The sequence below is a fragment of the Bos indicus x Bos taurus genome, chromosome 28, assembly GCF_003369695.1.
Source record: "Bos indicus x Bos taurus breed Angus x Brahman F1 hybrid chromosome 28, Bos_hybrid_MaternalHap_v2.0, whole genome shotgun sequence".
Lineage (NCBI taxonomy): Eukaryota > Metazoa > Chordata > Mammalia > Artiodactyla > Bovidae > Bos > Bos indicus x Bos taurus.
The window spans coordinates 2966499-2984866 of NC_040103.1; the positions used below are offsets into that span (position 1 = coordinate 2966499).

General features: G+C 41.8%; 1 protein-coding gene across 1 annotated transcript in view; it reads right to left on the reverse strand.

Annotated features, from left to right (window-relative positions):
- Nucleotides 1-699: 699 nt before the first annotated feature.
- Nucleotides 700-18368, reverse strand: part of FMN2 (formin 2) — a 356666-nt gene continuing 338997 nt past the window's right edge. Inside the window, exons 17-18 of the mRNA XM_027530594.1 lie at nt 3707-3788; nt 700-2206 (exon numbers count right to left, since the gene is read on the reverse strand). Coding sequence (XP_027386395.1) covers nt 2180-2206; nt 3707-3788 — 109 coding nt within the window. The 3' untranslated portion in view covers nt 700-2179. The remainder of the gene's footprint in view (nt 2207-3706; nt 3789-18368) is intronic.

An 18368-nucleotide genomic window follows, 5' to 3' on the forward strand; every position in this document is an offset into this window, starting at 1 on the left:
CTGGAATGGCTTGCCATTTCCTTCTTCAGGAGATCTTCCCAACACAAGGATCGAACCCTGATCTCCTGTATTATAGGCAGATGCTTTACTGTCTGAGCCACCAGGGAAGTGAGTTGCCTCACTGAGATCAACTCAATTTTTATCACCATTTAATCTACATCATATGAATTTTTGCAACTAATTTGTAACTTATAGAAAAAAGACTTCTTAGGTATTAACATACTGGTATTTCCAAAAGGGGGAAATACTTCTTCCCTAAAACTGCATTAAGAAAATCTGAACTTAAGAAAATATGTTTTGGTGTAGCAGAATTATTATTTTATCTTTACAAACCAGCATTTGTTAAATACTTAGCTGCTAATAACTGTTCAGGCTTCCCTGGTGGCTAAGCTGGTAAAGAATCGACCTACAATGCAGGAGACGTGGGTTCGATCCCTGGGTTGGAAAGATCCCCTGGAGAAGGGAACGGCTACCCACTCTAGTATTCTGGCCTGGAGAATTCCATGGACTGTGTAGTCCATGCGTGTAGTCCATGCAGAGTTGGACACGACTGAGTGACTTTCACTATTCACTAATAACTGTTCAGCCTGAAATAAGAACTTTCAAAAGTCTTTGGACACAGATGCTCTAACTTAATTCCCCTCTGGGGTAAATATTTTGCATGTGCTTTTAGGTTATATTACACAATAGGCACAGAACTCTTTTATTATGCATTTTATTTTCATATAAATTAACATCCTAGAAAAATTAAAATAGAAACACTAAATACAGTATTGCACATAGCAATCTCTGTTAAACGCCCCATTGTATCATTGAAGTTCATATACACATGGAGGGACTGAAGGAGACAGGAAGACGGCAGAACAGCAACCCGAGAGCCACCACTGTGTCTGTGCACATCAACTACAGACTGAAAGGTGAGGACAGTATTTTACATAAATAGAAACATAGTTACAATTCAGATTTTCTTTGTAAGTTGCTTCCATCATTGGTTTGCAATAGCAACAGATTCTCCCCTTTATTTATAGCCATACCCCAAGACATATCATTTTTAAAAATCTATTAATGTTAGACAAAGCCATCACAATGCTTCAGAAGTGACTTTAAAATACTCTCAGAAAGAGTGGAGTTATACTTTTCCCCTCTCAAACTAAAATAAAATATTTTCTTAGGCTCCTTTAGATCATAAACTCTTGCATACTCATTTCATAGCTTTTGATTAACTGCCGTAACACATAAAGGAAACCCCAATCAAGTCACAATACTCAGGCAGGTGGGTTTAATGAACAAGTCCTAGGTAGATATCAATCCATTTAAAGTTACTCTTTTTTTTTTTTTGCCAACAGTTGTCATGTTTGGCAATTTTATGAGGATCATTTAAAAGCACTGTGTCATTTTCTTTGAGAAGGGCAATGGTAAAAGTTACAGAGAGGCACGATTTTGGTTTAATTGGCCTTTGCTGCAGATTGGCTTTATGTAGGTCCTAAAGGACATGGTTGATAAAGACCCTCATTTAACTTAAAATTATAATTCCTGCCTATATTAAATGATGTATAGAAAGGGTTTTCCTTTTGCTATATTTTTTTCTATTCATTGTCTGATGAGTAAAAAAAATGATAATCTTCTTTCACAAATATATAGTTACAGAGACCAACCCAAGAGCTGGGAAAGCCTTATCTATGACATATATAAATGGTACCTCAATTTTAAAATAGAAAATTTATATGCAGATGTGAAACTGATACAAACAAGTCACTAGAAATAACATGTTAACCATAAATCTAAATGCAGTGACGTGGAGTACTGGTCATCAGGAGAAAGAGTGTTTCGCTGTGACAGGGAATATTCTCACAACAGTAAGTTGGAGGTTACTGTTTCGCATGTTCAGAATTAATGCAGATACTGCCTCTTACACATGCTGTTTTGGTCTATTGGTAAAATACCATAAACTTTTTCAAAAAGAAAAGGTGTCACATTCTCCACTGGTCTACTGCTTTTGCATTTTTATATGAATACAGTGTAGAATTCAACAATCAGTAAACTGTCTGGAAAACATAAAGATTATGCAAGAGGCCAAGAAGAAACATGATCAAAATGATGAGTTTCCTTCCTGCCCTCAGGCTGGCTGAATTCTGTGGAAGTGGCTTCAGTGACTCATTTTTGTTCTGCTTTTCATTAGTCAGGTTTTCATGCTTATTTTTGCTTTCTGAAATAAATGCACCAGGTAAAAGAAATAGTTAGAAGAAATAACTTTAAAGAATGTATAGAGTTTAGAATAGCATTTTCATTTGGATCAAATTCTTTGAGAAAAGGTTAAAGATCCACAGCTCATAAGTGAAAAAACATATAAGTAAAATCTATTTATCTCAGAATTTTCAGTAATATTTTTGAGGGAAAAAAATGTTTCAAAATTTAGCTTCTAATCGATGTGAAAGAGTATCAGCTCACTGTTCTCATTTTCAGTCTTATGTCCAAACACATAAATATTAAAATTGAACTGAGGCTTCATCTCATTGTTAATGTGATTTAATTCTCTTCTATGACTCAGATGGTAAAGAATCTGCCCACAATGTGGGAGAGCCGGGTTCGATCCCTGGGTCGGGAAGATCCCCTGGAGAATGGAATGGTGACCCATTCCAGTATTCTTGCCTGGGGAATTCCATGGATAGAGGAGCTTGGCAGGCTATAGTCCATGGGGTCACAAAGAGTCAGACACAACTGAGTGACTAACACACTTTCATCTCATTCTTAATGTAATTTAATTCTCTGCTATCCTTATAACAGCATAATTGTGGTTAATAAATAACTATTCCTTCTCATTCTATACATGTACTTGAAGATATACTTTCATCAAAAAGACAGAAGATAAACCAAACCATAATATAATACTTGTTGTTCAATAAGATTTTGGTACAGAGAAACGGAAGGGGAAATATCTTTTAAATGCAGATATAATTTCTAATTTTTTCTAAATAAAGCTGTTTAATTGTGGCCCAATTTTGGTTATTTGAGTATCTTCCATTTACACTATATTAGACTAACTAATTCAAAATGCTATTTTAAGATCTAACCCAACTGTTCATTTAAAATAGCATTTACTTGCTCTGTAGTGCCAAGTGATAATCCCTCAAACATTCAACAAAACATAAGACAGCATCACGTGGACTCATCATGTCCACCAAACCCTTCCCTTCTTGGTGCACAACCTGGTGTTTTATTTTGAAGGGAGAAATGAGCAAAGAGGGAAGAGCTTGGCTTGTTACGCTTGGCTGTGGGCTGACAGCTGCTGGTAGCCCCTGTGCAGCCTGAGCCCCTGGTCTGAGCAAAGAACAATGCTGCACCTGCACTCCCTGTGCTAGGCCCCAAGGGTGCTCATGGGATTACATCAGCTGTGCTGTGACCCATGTATGATGAGGAGAGTGAAAGATGGCCCCAACTCCACCAGCAGCCCCCCACATATATGCACCCCCTCAGTGGACCCATCTTGATGGTTAGGCTTTGAATGCTGAACACCGAGATTCTTTTAGCCTCTGGTACCTGATTACAGGCAGAAGGAAAAGGAGATTCTCTAAGTTGGAAGCTCACTATTTGTTCAAACTTAAGAGGAAGATGATTAAAATGTTATTAGGTGGATTTGTATATTCTGAGAAAAGAGTGTTTAAAAGCCAGAGAAAACCACAAATCAAAAAACAGAATAAATACTTACAATTCCAGAGTCATGTCTTGGTTTTATTTTATAGAGTGACTTTCCCTTTTTCTGCCTACACACCTCTTCAGCTTCTTTTACTCTGGATGGGGAGAAAACACATGATATAAACAAAGACTTAGAAAGATCACTACAGTCCATCTATAGTAGGTGAGCAAGTATCATGAAGGATTTGATTTATTAGAGAAAAATAATACCACATACACAGGAATGTTACCTGATACTTGATTTAAAACCATAATAGAGTTAAAGGTGAATTCATCCAGTGGCTCTTAACTTGGAATCAAAGAAGGTCGAATGGAATAGGACACAAGCACGTTTATATTTTTAGGCATACTAAAGGAGTCTTACACACAGGAAAATAAAGAAATATCCCTCATATTCAGGTGAGGTGCTGAGATTGGCTCCATTACATAAAAGGGGATGGCACTACCGTATAAATCAGAAGCATTAGTGAAATAAGCAGCATCATATAAGAACTCATATGTTTATTTAAAATGATCTCAGATTCAGTTTCCACATTATGTTTCCCCAGGCATGGAAATCTATACAATGAATACTTGGGACCGTTTTTTCTTTTTTAATTGAGCGTCATCAAGCATGGGGACCAGTCATTTGAAAACAGAAAATAGAGACTGAGCAGTAATGTTTGAACTCATCTAGGATTTCCTTTTAAACACATGATCCAAGGAAAACAGTATTGAATTTACCAGAGGAACAGTTAAAAGAGGACATCACTGGAAGGGAGGTTGCACAGCAGGTCGCCCTGCTGTCTGATGCTGGGGTAGCATCTGCTCGCTTGGCCCCCTGTGTCCCTCGGGGAGGACAAGGGCTCAAGAACGCAGAAGAGTATCACTACTAGGACTGCCCGGAGCTGCTGCAAACATCCAGAAAGCTTCACTTTAAGAGTCCTTTAGAGGGCTTCCCTGGTGACCCAGGGGCCGCTCCCAGTGCAGGGGCCCAGGTTCCATCTCTGGGCAGTGAGCTAGATCCTGTACACTGCAAGGAAGAGTCTGCATGCAGCAAGTAAAGAGCCCATGTGTGGCAACTAAGGCCTAGTGCAGCTAAAAAAAAAAAGGCACTAAAAGTTCTTATAAAATGCTATACAATGTTATGAATGACTGCTTCTACTAAGCAAATAGTAAGGAATATGTGTGTTAGTTGCTCAGTTGTGTCCGACTCTTTGTGACTCCATGGACTACAGCCTTCCAAGTTCCTCTGTCCATGGAATTCTCTAGGCAAGAATACTGGAATAGGTTGCCATTCCCTTCTCCAGGGGATCTTCTCAACCCAGGGATTGAACCCAGGTCTCCTGCATTGCAGACAGATTCTTTACCGCCTGAGCCACCAGGGAAGCCCAAGAAATATGTAGACTGGAATTCTATTAATAAAAACAGGTGCCATTAGAAAGAAAATAACCTACTAGGTTAATTTATTTTCATTATTTTGATTCTCCTTGGGAATTAAAAATAGAGTACTTCTGGAGAAACTGACAAAGCTGTGATTTATCTTAATAAAAGACTTCTTATGGAGATCTTGAAACCTGGTTCCTGAAAGAAATGAGTTATAAATGTATTTCTTAAGCCTGATGGCAAAGTTTCTAATGACAGATTTCATCTCCTATGCAGCTGAATGAATCCCTGTTTTTAAACAACAGAATGAAACAATTCGTTGAGTGCAGCAGCTATGAGGTTACTGAGGCACGATGGATCAAACTAATTCTTTTTGCTTTTTTCCCCTACAGTTAGTGAAAATCCAATAAATCCTCTCTTAAATTTACCTAGAACTCTTTAAGGCATTTTGTAATATTAAAAAAAAACGTACTTCACAAGTATTTAGACCACCAAAGCATCTTAATTTTCTTACTATCTTATTTTCTAAGTATCACAGAAAGCCCAGTCTAATACAAACATTTTAAGTTTTACACAGAAAACAAGTGTGGCCATTCCTACAGCAGGAGAACTAGAGAGTGTGGTCAGGATGCCTGAGTCGGTGCAGGGCTGAGGGCCCTGAAACCCAGGCAAGAGTCACAGGTGTGCACAGATGCCAAGGATGTTGCCCCAGCTCAGGATTCAGGGCAGTTGTGCCCCGAGGGCTTTCAAAGAGAAATCTTAGTTTTCCATACTTCCCTTACAAGGGGAAATGGGGCTGAGAACAAGGACTCTGTACGGAATAACCTGGGAGTGCTGCAGGGGACCCTGTTGCCCTAGGACTCCCCACCGAGGCCAGAGCTTCCTCCACCCTACTGGTTCAGGCTCTGGATATGAACGTGACTGATGGGGCAAGTGGTTCCTGTGTCCCTAGACTCTTGGCTGCACACACGGCTGAGCTGGGAGCTGGGCCCTGGGCACCAGACAGCAGAGAGGATTCTCAAAGTCAGGTGCAGAGGAATTTCGGAAAAGCAGCTCCCGGGCCAGGTGGTTCTGTTCCAGGTTAGTCTCCCTGGGATGTGCTTGCTTGGAAGCAGGAGATGTGGGCACTTGTGGGCAGCTCTGTGAGCAGGCCTATCTATCCTAAGCCTCCTAGCAAATGCTGCTCCCAAATGCCAGTTCTCTTTCAACAAAACTCTGACAAGACTTTCCCCCCACACTTTAGGCAGGAAAAAAGAACGTGTCCCTGGAGGTGAGCTGGCAGAAGTAAGAGGAAAAATACTGAGGGAAGTGGGGATGGAGAGGCCCCAGTCCCTTCCTGCTCAGGCCTTCCTTAAAAAACTGGAAATAGAACTGCCTTATGACCCAGCAATCCCACTGCTGGGCATACACACCGAGGAAACCAGAAGGGAAAGAGACATGTGTACCCCAATGTTCATCGCAGCACTGTTTTTAATAGCCAGGACATGGAAGCAACCTAGATGTCCATCAGCAGATGAATGGATAAGAAAGCTGTGGTACATATACACAATGGAGTATTACTCAGCCATTAAAAAGAATACATTTGAATCAGTTCTAATGAGGTGGATGAAACTGGAGCCTATTATACAGAGTGAAGTAAGCCAGAAAGGAAAACACCAATACAGTATACTGACACATATATATGGAATTTAGAAAGGTGGTAATGATAACCCTGTATGCAAGATAGCAAAAGAGACACAGATGTATTGAACAGTCTTTTGGACTCTGTTGGTGGGATGATTTGGGAGAATGGTATTGAAATATGTATATTATCATATGTGAAATGGATTGCCAGTCCAGGTTCGATGCATGAGACAGGGTGCTTGGGGCTGGTGCACTGGGATGACCCAGAGGGATGGGAAGGGGAGGGAGGTGGGAGGGGGGTTCAAAATGGGGAACACATGTCCACCCGTGGCAGATTCATGTTAATGTATGGCAAAACCACTACAATATTGTAAAGTAATTAACCTCCAATTGAAATAAATAAATTTATATTAAAAAAAAGTGCTTGCTTTTCTCATGGCTTTTGTAGTGTCATTGTTCAGTCACTCAGTCATCCCTGACTCTTTGTGACCCCATGGACTACAGCAAGCCAGGCTTCCCTGTTCTTTACCATCTCCCACAGGTCGCTCAAATTCATGTCCATTGAGTCAGGGATGCCATCCTCTGTCATCTCCTTCTCCTCCTGCCTTCAGTCTTCCCCAGCATCAGGGTCTCTTCCAATGAGTCAGCTCTTCTCATTAGGTAGCCAAAATATTGGAGCTTCAGCTTCAACATCAGTCCTTCCAATGAATATTCAGGGTTGATTTCCTTTAGGATTGACTGGTTTGATCTCATGTCCAAGGGATTCTCAAGAGTCTTCTCTAGCACCACAGTTCAAAAGCATTAATTCTTCCATGCTCAGCCTTCTTTATGGTCCAACTCTTACACCCATACATGACTACTGGAAAAACCATAGCTTTGACTATACAGACTTTTGTCGGCAAAGTGATATCTCTGCTTTTTTTTATTAGTTTTATTTTATTTTTAAACTTTACAATATTGTATTGGTTTTGCCAAATATCAAAATGAATCTGCCACAGGTATACATGTGTTCCCCATCCTGAACCCTCCTCCCTCCTCCCTCCCCATACCATCCCTCTGGGTCGTCCCAGTGCACCAGCCCCAAGCATCCAGTATCGTGCATCGAACCTGGACTGGCGACTCGTTTCATACATGATATTATACATGTTTCAATGCCATTCTCCCAAATCTTCCCACCATCTTCCTCTCCCACAGAGTCCATAAGACTATTCTATACATCAGTGTCTCTTTTGCTGTCTCGTACATAGGGTTATTGTTACCATCTTTCTAAATTCCATATATATGCGTTAGTATACTGTATTGGTGTTTTTCTTTCTGGCTTACTTCACTCTGTATAATAGGCTCCAGTTTCATCCACCTCATTAGAACTGATTCAAATGTATTCTTTTTAATGGCTGAGTAATACTCCATTGTGTATATGTACCATAGCTTTCTTATCCATTCATCTCCTGATGGGCATCTAGGTTGCTTCCATGTCCTGGCTATTATAAACAGTCTGCTTTTTAATATACTGCCTAGGTTTGTCATAGCTTTTCTTCCAGTGAGCAAGCGTCTTTTAATTTCATGGCTGCAGTCACCATCTGCATTGATTTTGGAGCTCAAGAAAACTGGAATTCTCCAGGCAAGAATACTGGAGTGAGTAGCCACTCCCTTCTCCAGGGGATCTTCCTGACCCAGGGATGGAACCCAGGTCTCCTTCATTGCATGCAGATTCTTTACTGTCTGAGGCACCAGTGAAGCCTCCAACGACTATTAGACATAGACACAGACCGTAGACTATTAGACTATAGACAGAGAGAGAGTTTATCACGTTTCCTCCCGTGACACTCAAAAGAGAGCACAGCAGAGCTATTTATACCACAGTGGTTTGGAATTCTGTGCTAGAAAGATGTGGGCAATACAAGGCAAGAGCGCATCTAGGAAATATACATATTAAGGGAGAACAAAACCACAGTTTTTTCCTCTACTGGATTATTCCTTTCAGGCTAAAAATATGCTGTTGATTCCTCCATTAAAAAAAAAAAAATCCTTCACTCCTTCCCGCTCCAGCAACACCTTCTTTCTCTGCTGACCTCCGAGTGTACTGGCTCCTCCAGAAAGCCACCCATCATCCTCTTCTCCTGCACCCATCTAACCAGGCGTCTGTCACTGACTACCTAATGGTGCCTGTCCTTGTGAAGACACCGATTTCTCCTGCTCCTGCAAGCACCACAGCATGCCACATGGCTCTGGTTTACCCGCTTCTTCTGGAGCCTCTTCCACATGGTCCACCAGGCTCCACGATCTGGCCCAGTACCCCTCTGTGCAGTCGTCTTCCACCTCTTTCCTCCTGCTCACTCTGTTCAGGATGCTCACTGCATCTGCCTCCCTCAGGCTTTGCACTTGCCACTCTCCCTGGCTGGAATGTTCTATCTCCATCAGTTCAGTTCAGTCGCTCAGTCGTGTCTGACTCTTTGCGACCCCATGAATTGCAGCACGCCAGGCCTCCCTGTCCATCACCAGCTCCCGGAGTTCACTCAAACTCATGTCCATCCAGTCAGTGATGCCATCCAGCCATCTCATCCTCTGTCGTCCCCTTCTCCTCCTGCCCCCAATCCCTCCCAGCATCAGAGTCTTTTCCAATGAGTCAACTCGTCATATGAGGTGGCCAAAGTATTGGAGTTTCAGCTTTAGCATCAGTCCCTCCAATGAACACGCAGGACTGATCTCCTTTAGAATGGACTGGTTGGCTCTCCTTGCAGTCCAAGGGACTCTCAAGAGTCTTCTCCAACACCAGAGTTCAAAAGCATCAATTCTTCGGTGCTCAGCTTTCTTCACAGTCCAACTCTCACATCCATACATGAACATTGGAAAAACCATAGCCTTGACTAGATGGACCTTTGTTGGCAAAGTAATGTCTCTGCTTTTGAATATGCTATCTAGGTTGGTCATAACTTTCCTTCCAAGGAGTAAGCATCTTTTAATTTCATGGCCTCAATGACCATCTACAGTGATTTTGGAGCCCCCCAAAGATAAAGTTTGCCACTGTTTCCACTGTACCCCTGCTTTATTCCTTCACTTCAAGTCCCTGTTTACCCGTCACTTCTCACAGAACACTGTCTGACAGGCCCACATATACTGCCATAACTCCTTCAACTCTCTCTTCCCTTTGCCCTGAGCCCCCAAAGGATAGTGCAGGCCTCTTTCCTCACTGAGCACTAACACAGGACACCTTCATTCCCCTCTGAGCCTTAGTTTCATGTTGTCAAGTGTAACCTCTGGACAACACGATGGCTCATGCTGGGAGAGTGCCACCTGCCCTTTGAGTAAATGCAGAGTCGCCATGGCTTGGTGGGGGAGGTGGGGAGAAAGCTGGTGGATTATCCAGAGAATGTCAACATTGCTCAGTAAGATAAAATGGCAGATGAAACTGATTAAAGTTTTCAAACTTAGAAAGATACTCAAAGTATCAGGGATCCTGGGTGTTTTATTACTGATTTTAATAAACAAACAAAACACCCAGAAGCAAAATAAATCAAAATAGAATGAAATAAAATAAAATGCTCATGGGCTTCACATAAGACAACATTCAGAAAGAGCAAGCATGAGTTGGTGCAGTCACCATGGAGAACAGTATGGAGATTCCTCAGAAAAACAGAGGTACCAGAAGATCCAGCAATCCCACTCCTGGGCACAGATTCAGAGAAAACTGTAATTCAAAAAGATACATGCACCCCAATGTGCACCCCAACAGCAGCACTACTTACAATAGTCAAGACATGGAAACAACCTAAATGCCCACAGACAGATGAACGGGGAAAGAAGATGTGGTACATATATATTCAATACAATGGAGTTTTACCATTCTCTAGGTCCATCTAGGAACAGGGATGGGTGAATCCCTATTAAGTGAAGTAAGTCAGATGGAGAAAGACAAATATCATACGATATCACTTATATGTGGAATCTAAAATAAGACTCAAATGAACTTATATATGAAACAGAAATAGATTTACATAGAGAACAGACTTGTGGTTGCCAAGGAGGGGGCTGGAGGAGGGATGGAGTGGGAGGTTGGGACTAGCAGATGCAAACTATTATATATAGAATGGAAAAACAAGGTCTTACCATATAGCACAGAGAACTGTATAACACTGAGAATATATATCTCAGGATATTGAATATATATCAATATGGAATATCAAATCATAATGGATATATGTATGACTGAATTACTTTGCTGTACAGCAGAAATTAGTACATTATAAATCAGCTATATTTCAATTAAAAATTTAAAAATTAAAGAAGAGGAAGCAGACAAAAGCATCCAAATTTGAGTTTGATATGGAATTCTAATATGCAGATAAGAAATATTATGCATGTATAATAACTTTGATGATGGTGATGACAACCATGATGCTAATGATCTAAAGGTCCTTTTAAGGAGGAAAAAATTATAAACAAGAGCTTTCCACAGAAACTAAGGGGAGCCTAGACTGGAGGGCACTTATTTGCCCCGATGGCTGTTCATTGGACAGCTGAATAGACTAGCAATGCCCTTGTCCAAGGTCGTGCTGTGCTCCCACGGCCAGTCTCACAGCACCAGGATGGCCAGTCCCCACTGCGGGCCCCCTGGATAGGAAGCACCATGTAAAAGGTCTGTGCTTGCCTCAGGAAATGTCTGCTTTCTTCTCAAGGGCTCAGACTTCCTCTCCTGACCTAGCAGTTGCCCGTGGTTCACGTTTCTAAGCCTGTTTGAGATAAGTAGAAGCAAAGATCTTGAGCAGCGACCTGGTCGGGGCCCATGGGGAGGGGTCCTAAGTGAAGATTCAGAGGCCAGGCAAGGGCCCAGGGGGCGGTAGATGGGGACATTCTGGTGAGAGGGTGGAGGCCCACCAAAACAGAAGCGAGAGATGGGGCTTTACCCCAGGGCCAAGGCGAACACATTTCTTCCCCCTTTTGTTTATTGTAACCATTATCATAGCCACTCTTTGTTCCTAAGGATTTATCTCTTTTCCATTAGAACTACAGATTGAGAAAACTTGGACAATCTGACTCCTTTCAGGATATTAGATCTGAAAAAAGTGTATTTGGAATACATGAGTCATTTCAGATCACATATACACGTATTACCTATTTTGTGAGTGTGTGTGTGTTTTAACATGACTTAAGGTTTCCTGCAAGAACAGATAAGAAAGCCTTCTTCAGGGATCAATGCAAAGAAATAGAGCAAAACAATAGAATGGGAAAGATTAGAGATCTCTTCAAGAAAATTAGAGATATCAAGGGAACATTTCATGCAAAGATGGGCTCAATAAAGGACAGAAATGGTATGGACCTAACAGAAGCAGAAGATATTAAGAAGAGGTGGCAAGAATACACAGAAGAACTGTACAAACAAGAGCTTCATGACCAAGATAATCATGATGGTGTGATCACTCACCTAGAGCCAGACATCCTGGAATGTGAAGTCAAGTGGGCCTTAGAAAGCATCACTACGAACAAAGCTAGTGGAGGTGATGGCATTCCAGTTGAGCTATTTCAAATCCTGAAAGATGATGCTGTGAAAGTGCTGCACTCACTATGCCAGCAAATTTGGAAAACTCAGCAGTGGCCACAGGACTGGAAAAGGTCAGTTTTCATTCCAATCCCAAAGAAAGGAAATGCCAAAGAATGCTCAAACTACCACACAACTGCACTCATCTCACATACTAGTAAAGTAATGCTCAAAATTCTCCAAGCCAGGCTTCAGCAATACATGAACTGTGAACTCCCAGATGTTCAAGCTGGTTTTAGAAAAGGCAGAGGAACCAGAGATTAAATTGCCAGCATCCGCTGGATCATGGAAAAAGCGAGACAGTTCCAGAAAAACATCTATTTCTGCTTTATTGACTATGCCAAAGCCTTTGACTGTGTGGATCATGATAAACTGTGGAAAATTCTGAAAGACGGGAATACCAGACCACCTGACATGCCTCTTGAGAAACCCATATGCAGGTCAGGAAGCAAGAGTTAGAACTGGACATGGAACAACAGACTGGTTCCAAATAGGAAAAGGAGTATGTCAAGGCTGTATATTGTCACCCTGCTTATTTAACTTATATGCAGAGTACATCATGAGAAACGCTGGGCTGGAAGAAACACAAGCTGGAATCAAGATTGCCAGGAGAAATATCAATAACCTCAGATATGCAGATGACACCACCCTTATGGCAGAAAGTGAAGAGGAACTAAAAAGCCTCTTGATGAAAGTGAAAAGAGGAGAGTGAAAAAGTTGGCTTAAAGCTCAACATTCAGAAAACGAAGATCATGGCATCTGGTCCCATCACTTCATGGGAAATAGATGGGGAAACAGTGGAAACAGTGTCAGACTTTATTTTTGGGGGCTCCAAGATCACTGCAGATGGTGACTGCAGCCATGAAATTAAAAGACGCTTACTCCTTGGAAGGAAAGTTATGACCAACCTAGATAGCATATTAAAAAGCAGAGACATTACTTTGCCAACAAAGGTTCATCTAGTCAAGGCTATGGTTTTTCCAGTGGTCATGTATGGATGTGAGAGTTGGACTGTGAAGAAGGCTGAGTGCCAAAGAATTGATGCTTTTGAACTGTGGTGTTGGAGAAGACTCTTGAGAGTCCCTTGGAGTACAAGGAGAGCCAACCAGTCCATTCTAAAGGAGATCGGTCCTTGGTGTTCTTTGGAAGAAATGATGCTAAAAGCTGAAACTCCAGTACTTTGGCCACCTCATGTGAAGAGTTGACTCATTGGAAAAGACTCTGATGCTGGGAGGGACTGGGGGCAGGAGGAGAAGGGGACGACAGAGGATGAGATGGCTGGATGGCATTACCGACTTGATGGACGTGAGTTTGAGGGAACTCTGGGAGCTGGTGATGGACAGGGAGGCCTGGTGTGCTGCGATTCATGGGGTCGCAAAGAGTCGGACACGACTGATTGACTGAACTGAAAGATTTCCTGAATCTGAAGTTTAATACAGAGAAATACTGCTCATTTCATCACTACAGAGTCATTATTTAAATAGATGGAGATCTTTTAAATTTTGGAACGAACTCTGCTACTTGTTTTCCTACAAATTTGCACCAGCGGATTTATCTCTTAAATTTTGATTTAGCTCATTTAGTCATATTAGTAGTTGAAAGACTTGGTTTCCTTGAATGTATCTCCTGAGCACAGGGGAAATGGCCGGGATGATTTCAAAACTGTGACCAACCTGAACAGATTGCTGAGGACAGGTGGGATGTTCAACTGTGGTCCACAATTAGGACTAGTGGCTAATGTGAGAAATTCTATTTACTTGTTTTTTTTTAAAAATAGCTTTATTAAGATATCATTAACATATGATTAAATTTCCACTTAAAGTGGATTGAACAGGGAATTCCCTGGTAGTCTAGTGGTTAGGACTCAGCGGTGTCACTGCTGAGGGATGGGGAAGGATGAGGGAACTAAGACCCCACAAGTCACATGATGTGGCCAAAAAAACAAATAAATAAAACAACGGAAAAACCCATACCCTGCACCCTAGAAGGCTCTGCAGCTGTCTATTCTTAGAACATTCCACCCACCAAAGGAACCTTGTCAGAGGTCAATTCCCATTCCTTTCTGCCCCCAGCCCTCAACAAGGGCTAATCTACTTCCAGATCCTATATAAATACTTGCCAATTTTGGGTGTTTCATATAAATCAAATCGCACCATATAGTCTTCTGTGACCATCTTCTTTCGCTTAGCACAGCATTTTGAAGGCTTACCCATGTTACAGCACACATCAGTGCTTCATGCCTTCGCATCGCTGAGTGCTATTCCATTGTAAGGATGTGCTGTGTTTTGTCTATCCACTCATCTGCTGAAGGACATTTGAGTTTGTTTCCAGCGTTCAGATGTTATGAGAAACACTGCTGTGTGTCCTCTTCCATGGATTCCAGGAGAGAGCTGTGGACCTCATGGCAACTCTAGGCTGACCTTTTAAAAAATATTTTGGCCATGTCCTTCCAGGATGTGAGAGTCACAGACATTCAAAATTGAGTTTGATGTCTTGTAACAGTTGCTTCTTAAGTGTTAATCAGACTTCAGCAGGCAAAACCAGTGAGTTAACTGCTCTTTGTCAAATAAAATGACCCAGCACGGCTGGGTCTAATGGTGCCATCAGCTTCAAATCTGTTGTAGAGACTAACACCTGCGTCTTGGAGACGATCCTGCCCACCCCCTTCTCTCACAACTAGCTTCTGAGTACCCATTACTGACCCCATGATCCCAAACTTTTAAAAATTTATTTTTATTTATTTTTATAAATTTATTTATTTTAATTGGAGGTTAATTACTTTACAATATTGTATTGGTTTTGCCATATATCAACATGAATCCGCCACAGGTATACACGTATTCCCCATCCTGAACCGCCCTCCCTCCTCCCTCCCTGTACCATCCCTCTGGGTCGTCTCAATGCACCAGCCCCAAGCATCCAGTATCATGCATAGAACCTGGACTGGTGATTCATTTCTTATATGATATTATACATGTTTCAATGCCATTCTGCCAAATCATCCCACCCTCTTCTTCTCCCACAGAGTCCAAAGACTGTTCTATACATCTGTGTCTCTCTTGCTGTCTCGCATACAGGGTTATCGTTACCATCTTTCTAAATTGGAGGATAATTGCTTTACAATGTTGTGTTGGTTTCTGCCATAAACAATGTCAATCAGCTATAAGCATACACATGTCCCTTCCCTCTTGAACTTCTCTCCCACCCCCTACTCCATCTAGGTTGTCACAGAGCACTGGATTGAGCTCCCTGTGTTATACACCAACTTCCCACTAGCTATCTATTTTACATATGATTTACATACATATGTTTCAATGCTACTCTCTCAATGCTTTCCATTTCTCTCAGCTCCCCACTGCTCCGCCAGGTCTGAGTGTGCAGTGCCAAGCAGACAGGAAGAAGGATGTTTGGCCAGTGGGCTCCTCTGCTTGGAGGGCTCAGAGCCAGTCAGGAAGATGTCACAAGGGGGTGACTGGTGGGGCCCCTGAATTCTTACAGTTTTCACTACCTAAAAAATCCAGGCTCCAGTGAAGTCCAGACAAACCTAAGAATTTAGTTTTAGACAAATCTGGCCCTCCTCTTCCCACAGGTTATAACCATCACATTGAGAGGCTCCTAAAGAAATTGAAAATGACTTCCCAAATAATAGCTTGCTGGTAAAGGAATAGCTTACTTTAGGAATTATTTTCAGCTCACTGTTGTTTAGTCACTAAGTCGTGTCTAATTCTTTTGTGACCCCATGGACTGTAGACTGCCAGGCTCCTCTACCCATGGGATTTCCCAGACACTGATACTGGATTGGGTTGCCATATCCTCCTCCAGGGTATCTTCCCAAACCAGGGATTGAAAACTGTGTCTCCTGCATTGACAGGGGTGTGTTTACCACTGAGCCGCCAAGGAAGCCCATTTTCAGCTCTTATAAACTCCATAATGTTATTTCTAATGAGCAATTTTTAAATATCTTTACTCCATGAACCATACTTTGACCCCAATATGTTTTACTACAAACTTTGCTAATACATCAAAAAAACTTTTTAGCAAATGCTGAAGAGAAATTAATAATTGCTCAGATACCTTCATAAGTCTCTACAAACTCACGAGAAATGTTTAAATCCTTTTTCAAAGCAAAAAGTCTGTGGACAAGATATTTCTTGACTCTTGGCCCTGACTATCTGTTAGAAGCTCGAACCAGAACTTTTCAGGGTGAGTTTTTTCCATTTTTGAACATGAGGCTTTGAGAAAGGATTTTCCCCCAAATTTAAAAACATCTCTCGAAACATGATAAGATAAAGAAGCAAGTGCAGTGACTTTTTTCCATCTAACCTTCGCCTTAGAGTTTTACATCATTTTGGAGAATTAAGTTTTAGAAAATAATTTTTCTGATATCCACAGTCTCAGATCTTTTCTTCAGTTCAGTTCAGTCACTCAGTTGTGTCCGACTGTTTGCGACCCCATGAATCGCAGCACGCCAGGCCTCCCTGTCCATCACCAACTCCCGGAGTTCACCCAGACTCACATCCATCGAGTCAGTGTTGCCATCCAGCCATCTCATCCTCTGTCGTCCCCTTCTCCTCCTGCCCCCAGTCCCTCCCAGCATCAGTCTTTTCCAATGAGTCAACTCTTCGCATGAAGTGGCCAAAGTACTGGAGTTTCAGCTTTTAGCATCATTCCCTCCAAAGAAATCCCAGGGCTGATTTCCTTCAGAATGGACTGGTTGGATCTCCTTGCAGTCCAAGAGACTCTCAAGAGTCTTCTCCAACACCACAGTTCAAAAGCATCAATTCTTTGGCACTCAGCCTTCTTCATAGTCCAACTCTCACATCCATACATGACCACAGGAAAAACCATAGCCTTGACTAGATGGACCTTTGTTGGCAAAGTAATGTCTCTGCTTTTGAATATGCTGTCTAGGTTGGTCATAACTTTCCTTCCAAGGAGTAAGCGTCTTTTAATTTCATGGCTGCAGTCACCATCTGCAGTGATCTTGGAGCCCCAAAAAATAAAGTCTGACACTGTTTTCACTGTTTCCCCATCCACTTCCCACGAAGCGATGGGACCAGATGCCATGATCTTCGTTTTCTGAATGTTGAGCTTTAAGCCAACTTTTTCACTCTCCTCTTTTCACTTTCATCAAGAGGCTTTTTAGTTCCTCTTCACTTTCTGCCATAAGGGTGGTGTCATCTGCATATCTGAGGTTATTGATATTTCTCCCGGCAATCTTGATTCCAGCTGTGCTTCTTCCAGTCCAGCGTTTCTCATGATGTACTCTGCATATAAGTTAAATAAGCAGGGTGACAATATACAGCCTTGACATACTCCTTTTCCTATTTGGAACCAGTCTGTTGTTCCATGTCCAGTTCTAACTGTTGCTTCCAAATGATAGGATACTGAAAGAGGAAATCCCCAGGTCAGTAGGTGCCCAATATGCTACTGGAGATCAGTGGAGAAATAACTCCAGAAAGAATGAAGGGATGGAGCCAAAGCAAAAACAATACGCAGCTGTGGATGTGACTGGTGATAGAAGCAAGGTCTGATGCTGTAAAGAGCAATATTGCATAGGAACCTGGAATGTCAGGTCCATGAATCAAGGCAAATTGGAAGTGGTCAAACAAGAGATGGCAAGAGTGAATGTCGACATTCTAGGAATCAGCATACTAAAATGGACTGGAATGGGTGAATTTAACTCAGATGACCATTATATCTACTACTGTGGGCAGGAATCCCTCAGAAGAAATGGAGTAGCCATCATGGTCAACAAAAGAGCCCAAAATGCAGTACTTGGATGCAATCTCAAAAATGACAGAATGATCTCAGTTCATTTCCAAGGCAAACCATTCAATATCACAGTAATCCAAGTCTATGCCCCAACCAGTAATGCTGAAGAAGCTGAAGTTGAATGGTTCTGTGAAGACCTACAAGACCTTTTAGAACTAACACCCAAAAAAGATGTCCTTTTCATTATACGGGACTGGAATGCAAAAGTAGGAAGTCACGAAACACCTGGAGTAACAGGCAAATTTGGCCTTGGAATACAGAACGAAGCAGGGCAAAGGCTAAAAGAGTTTTGCCAAGAAAATGCACTGATCATAACAAACACCCTCTTGCAACAACACAAGAGAAGATTCTACACGTGGACATCATCAGATGGTCA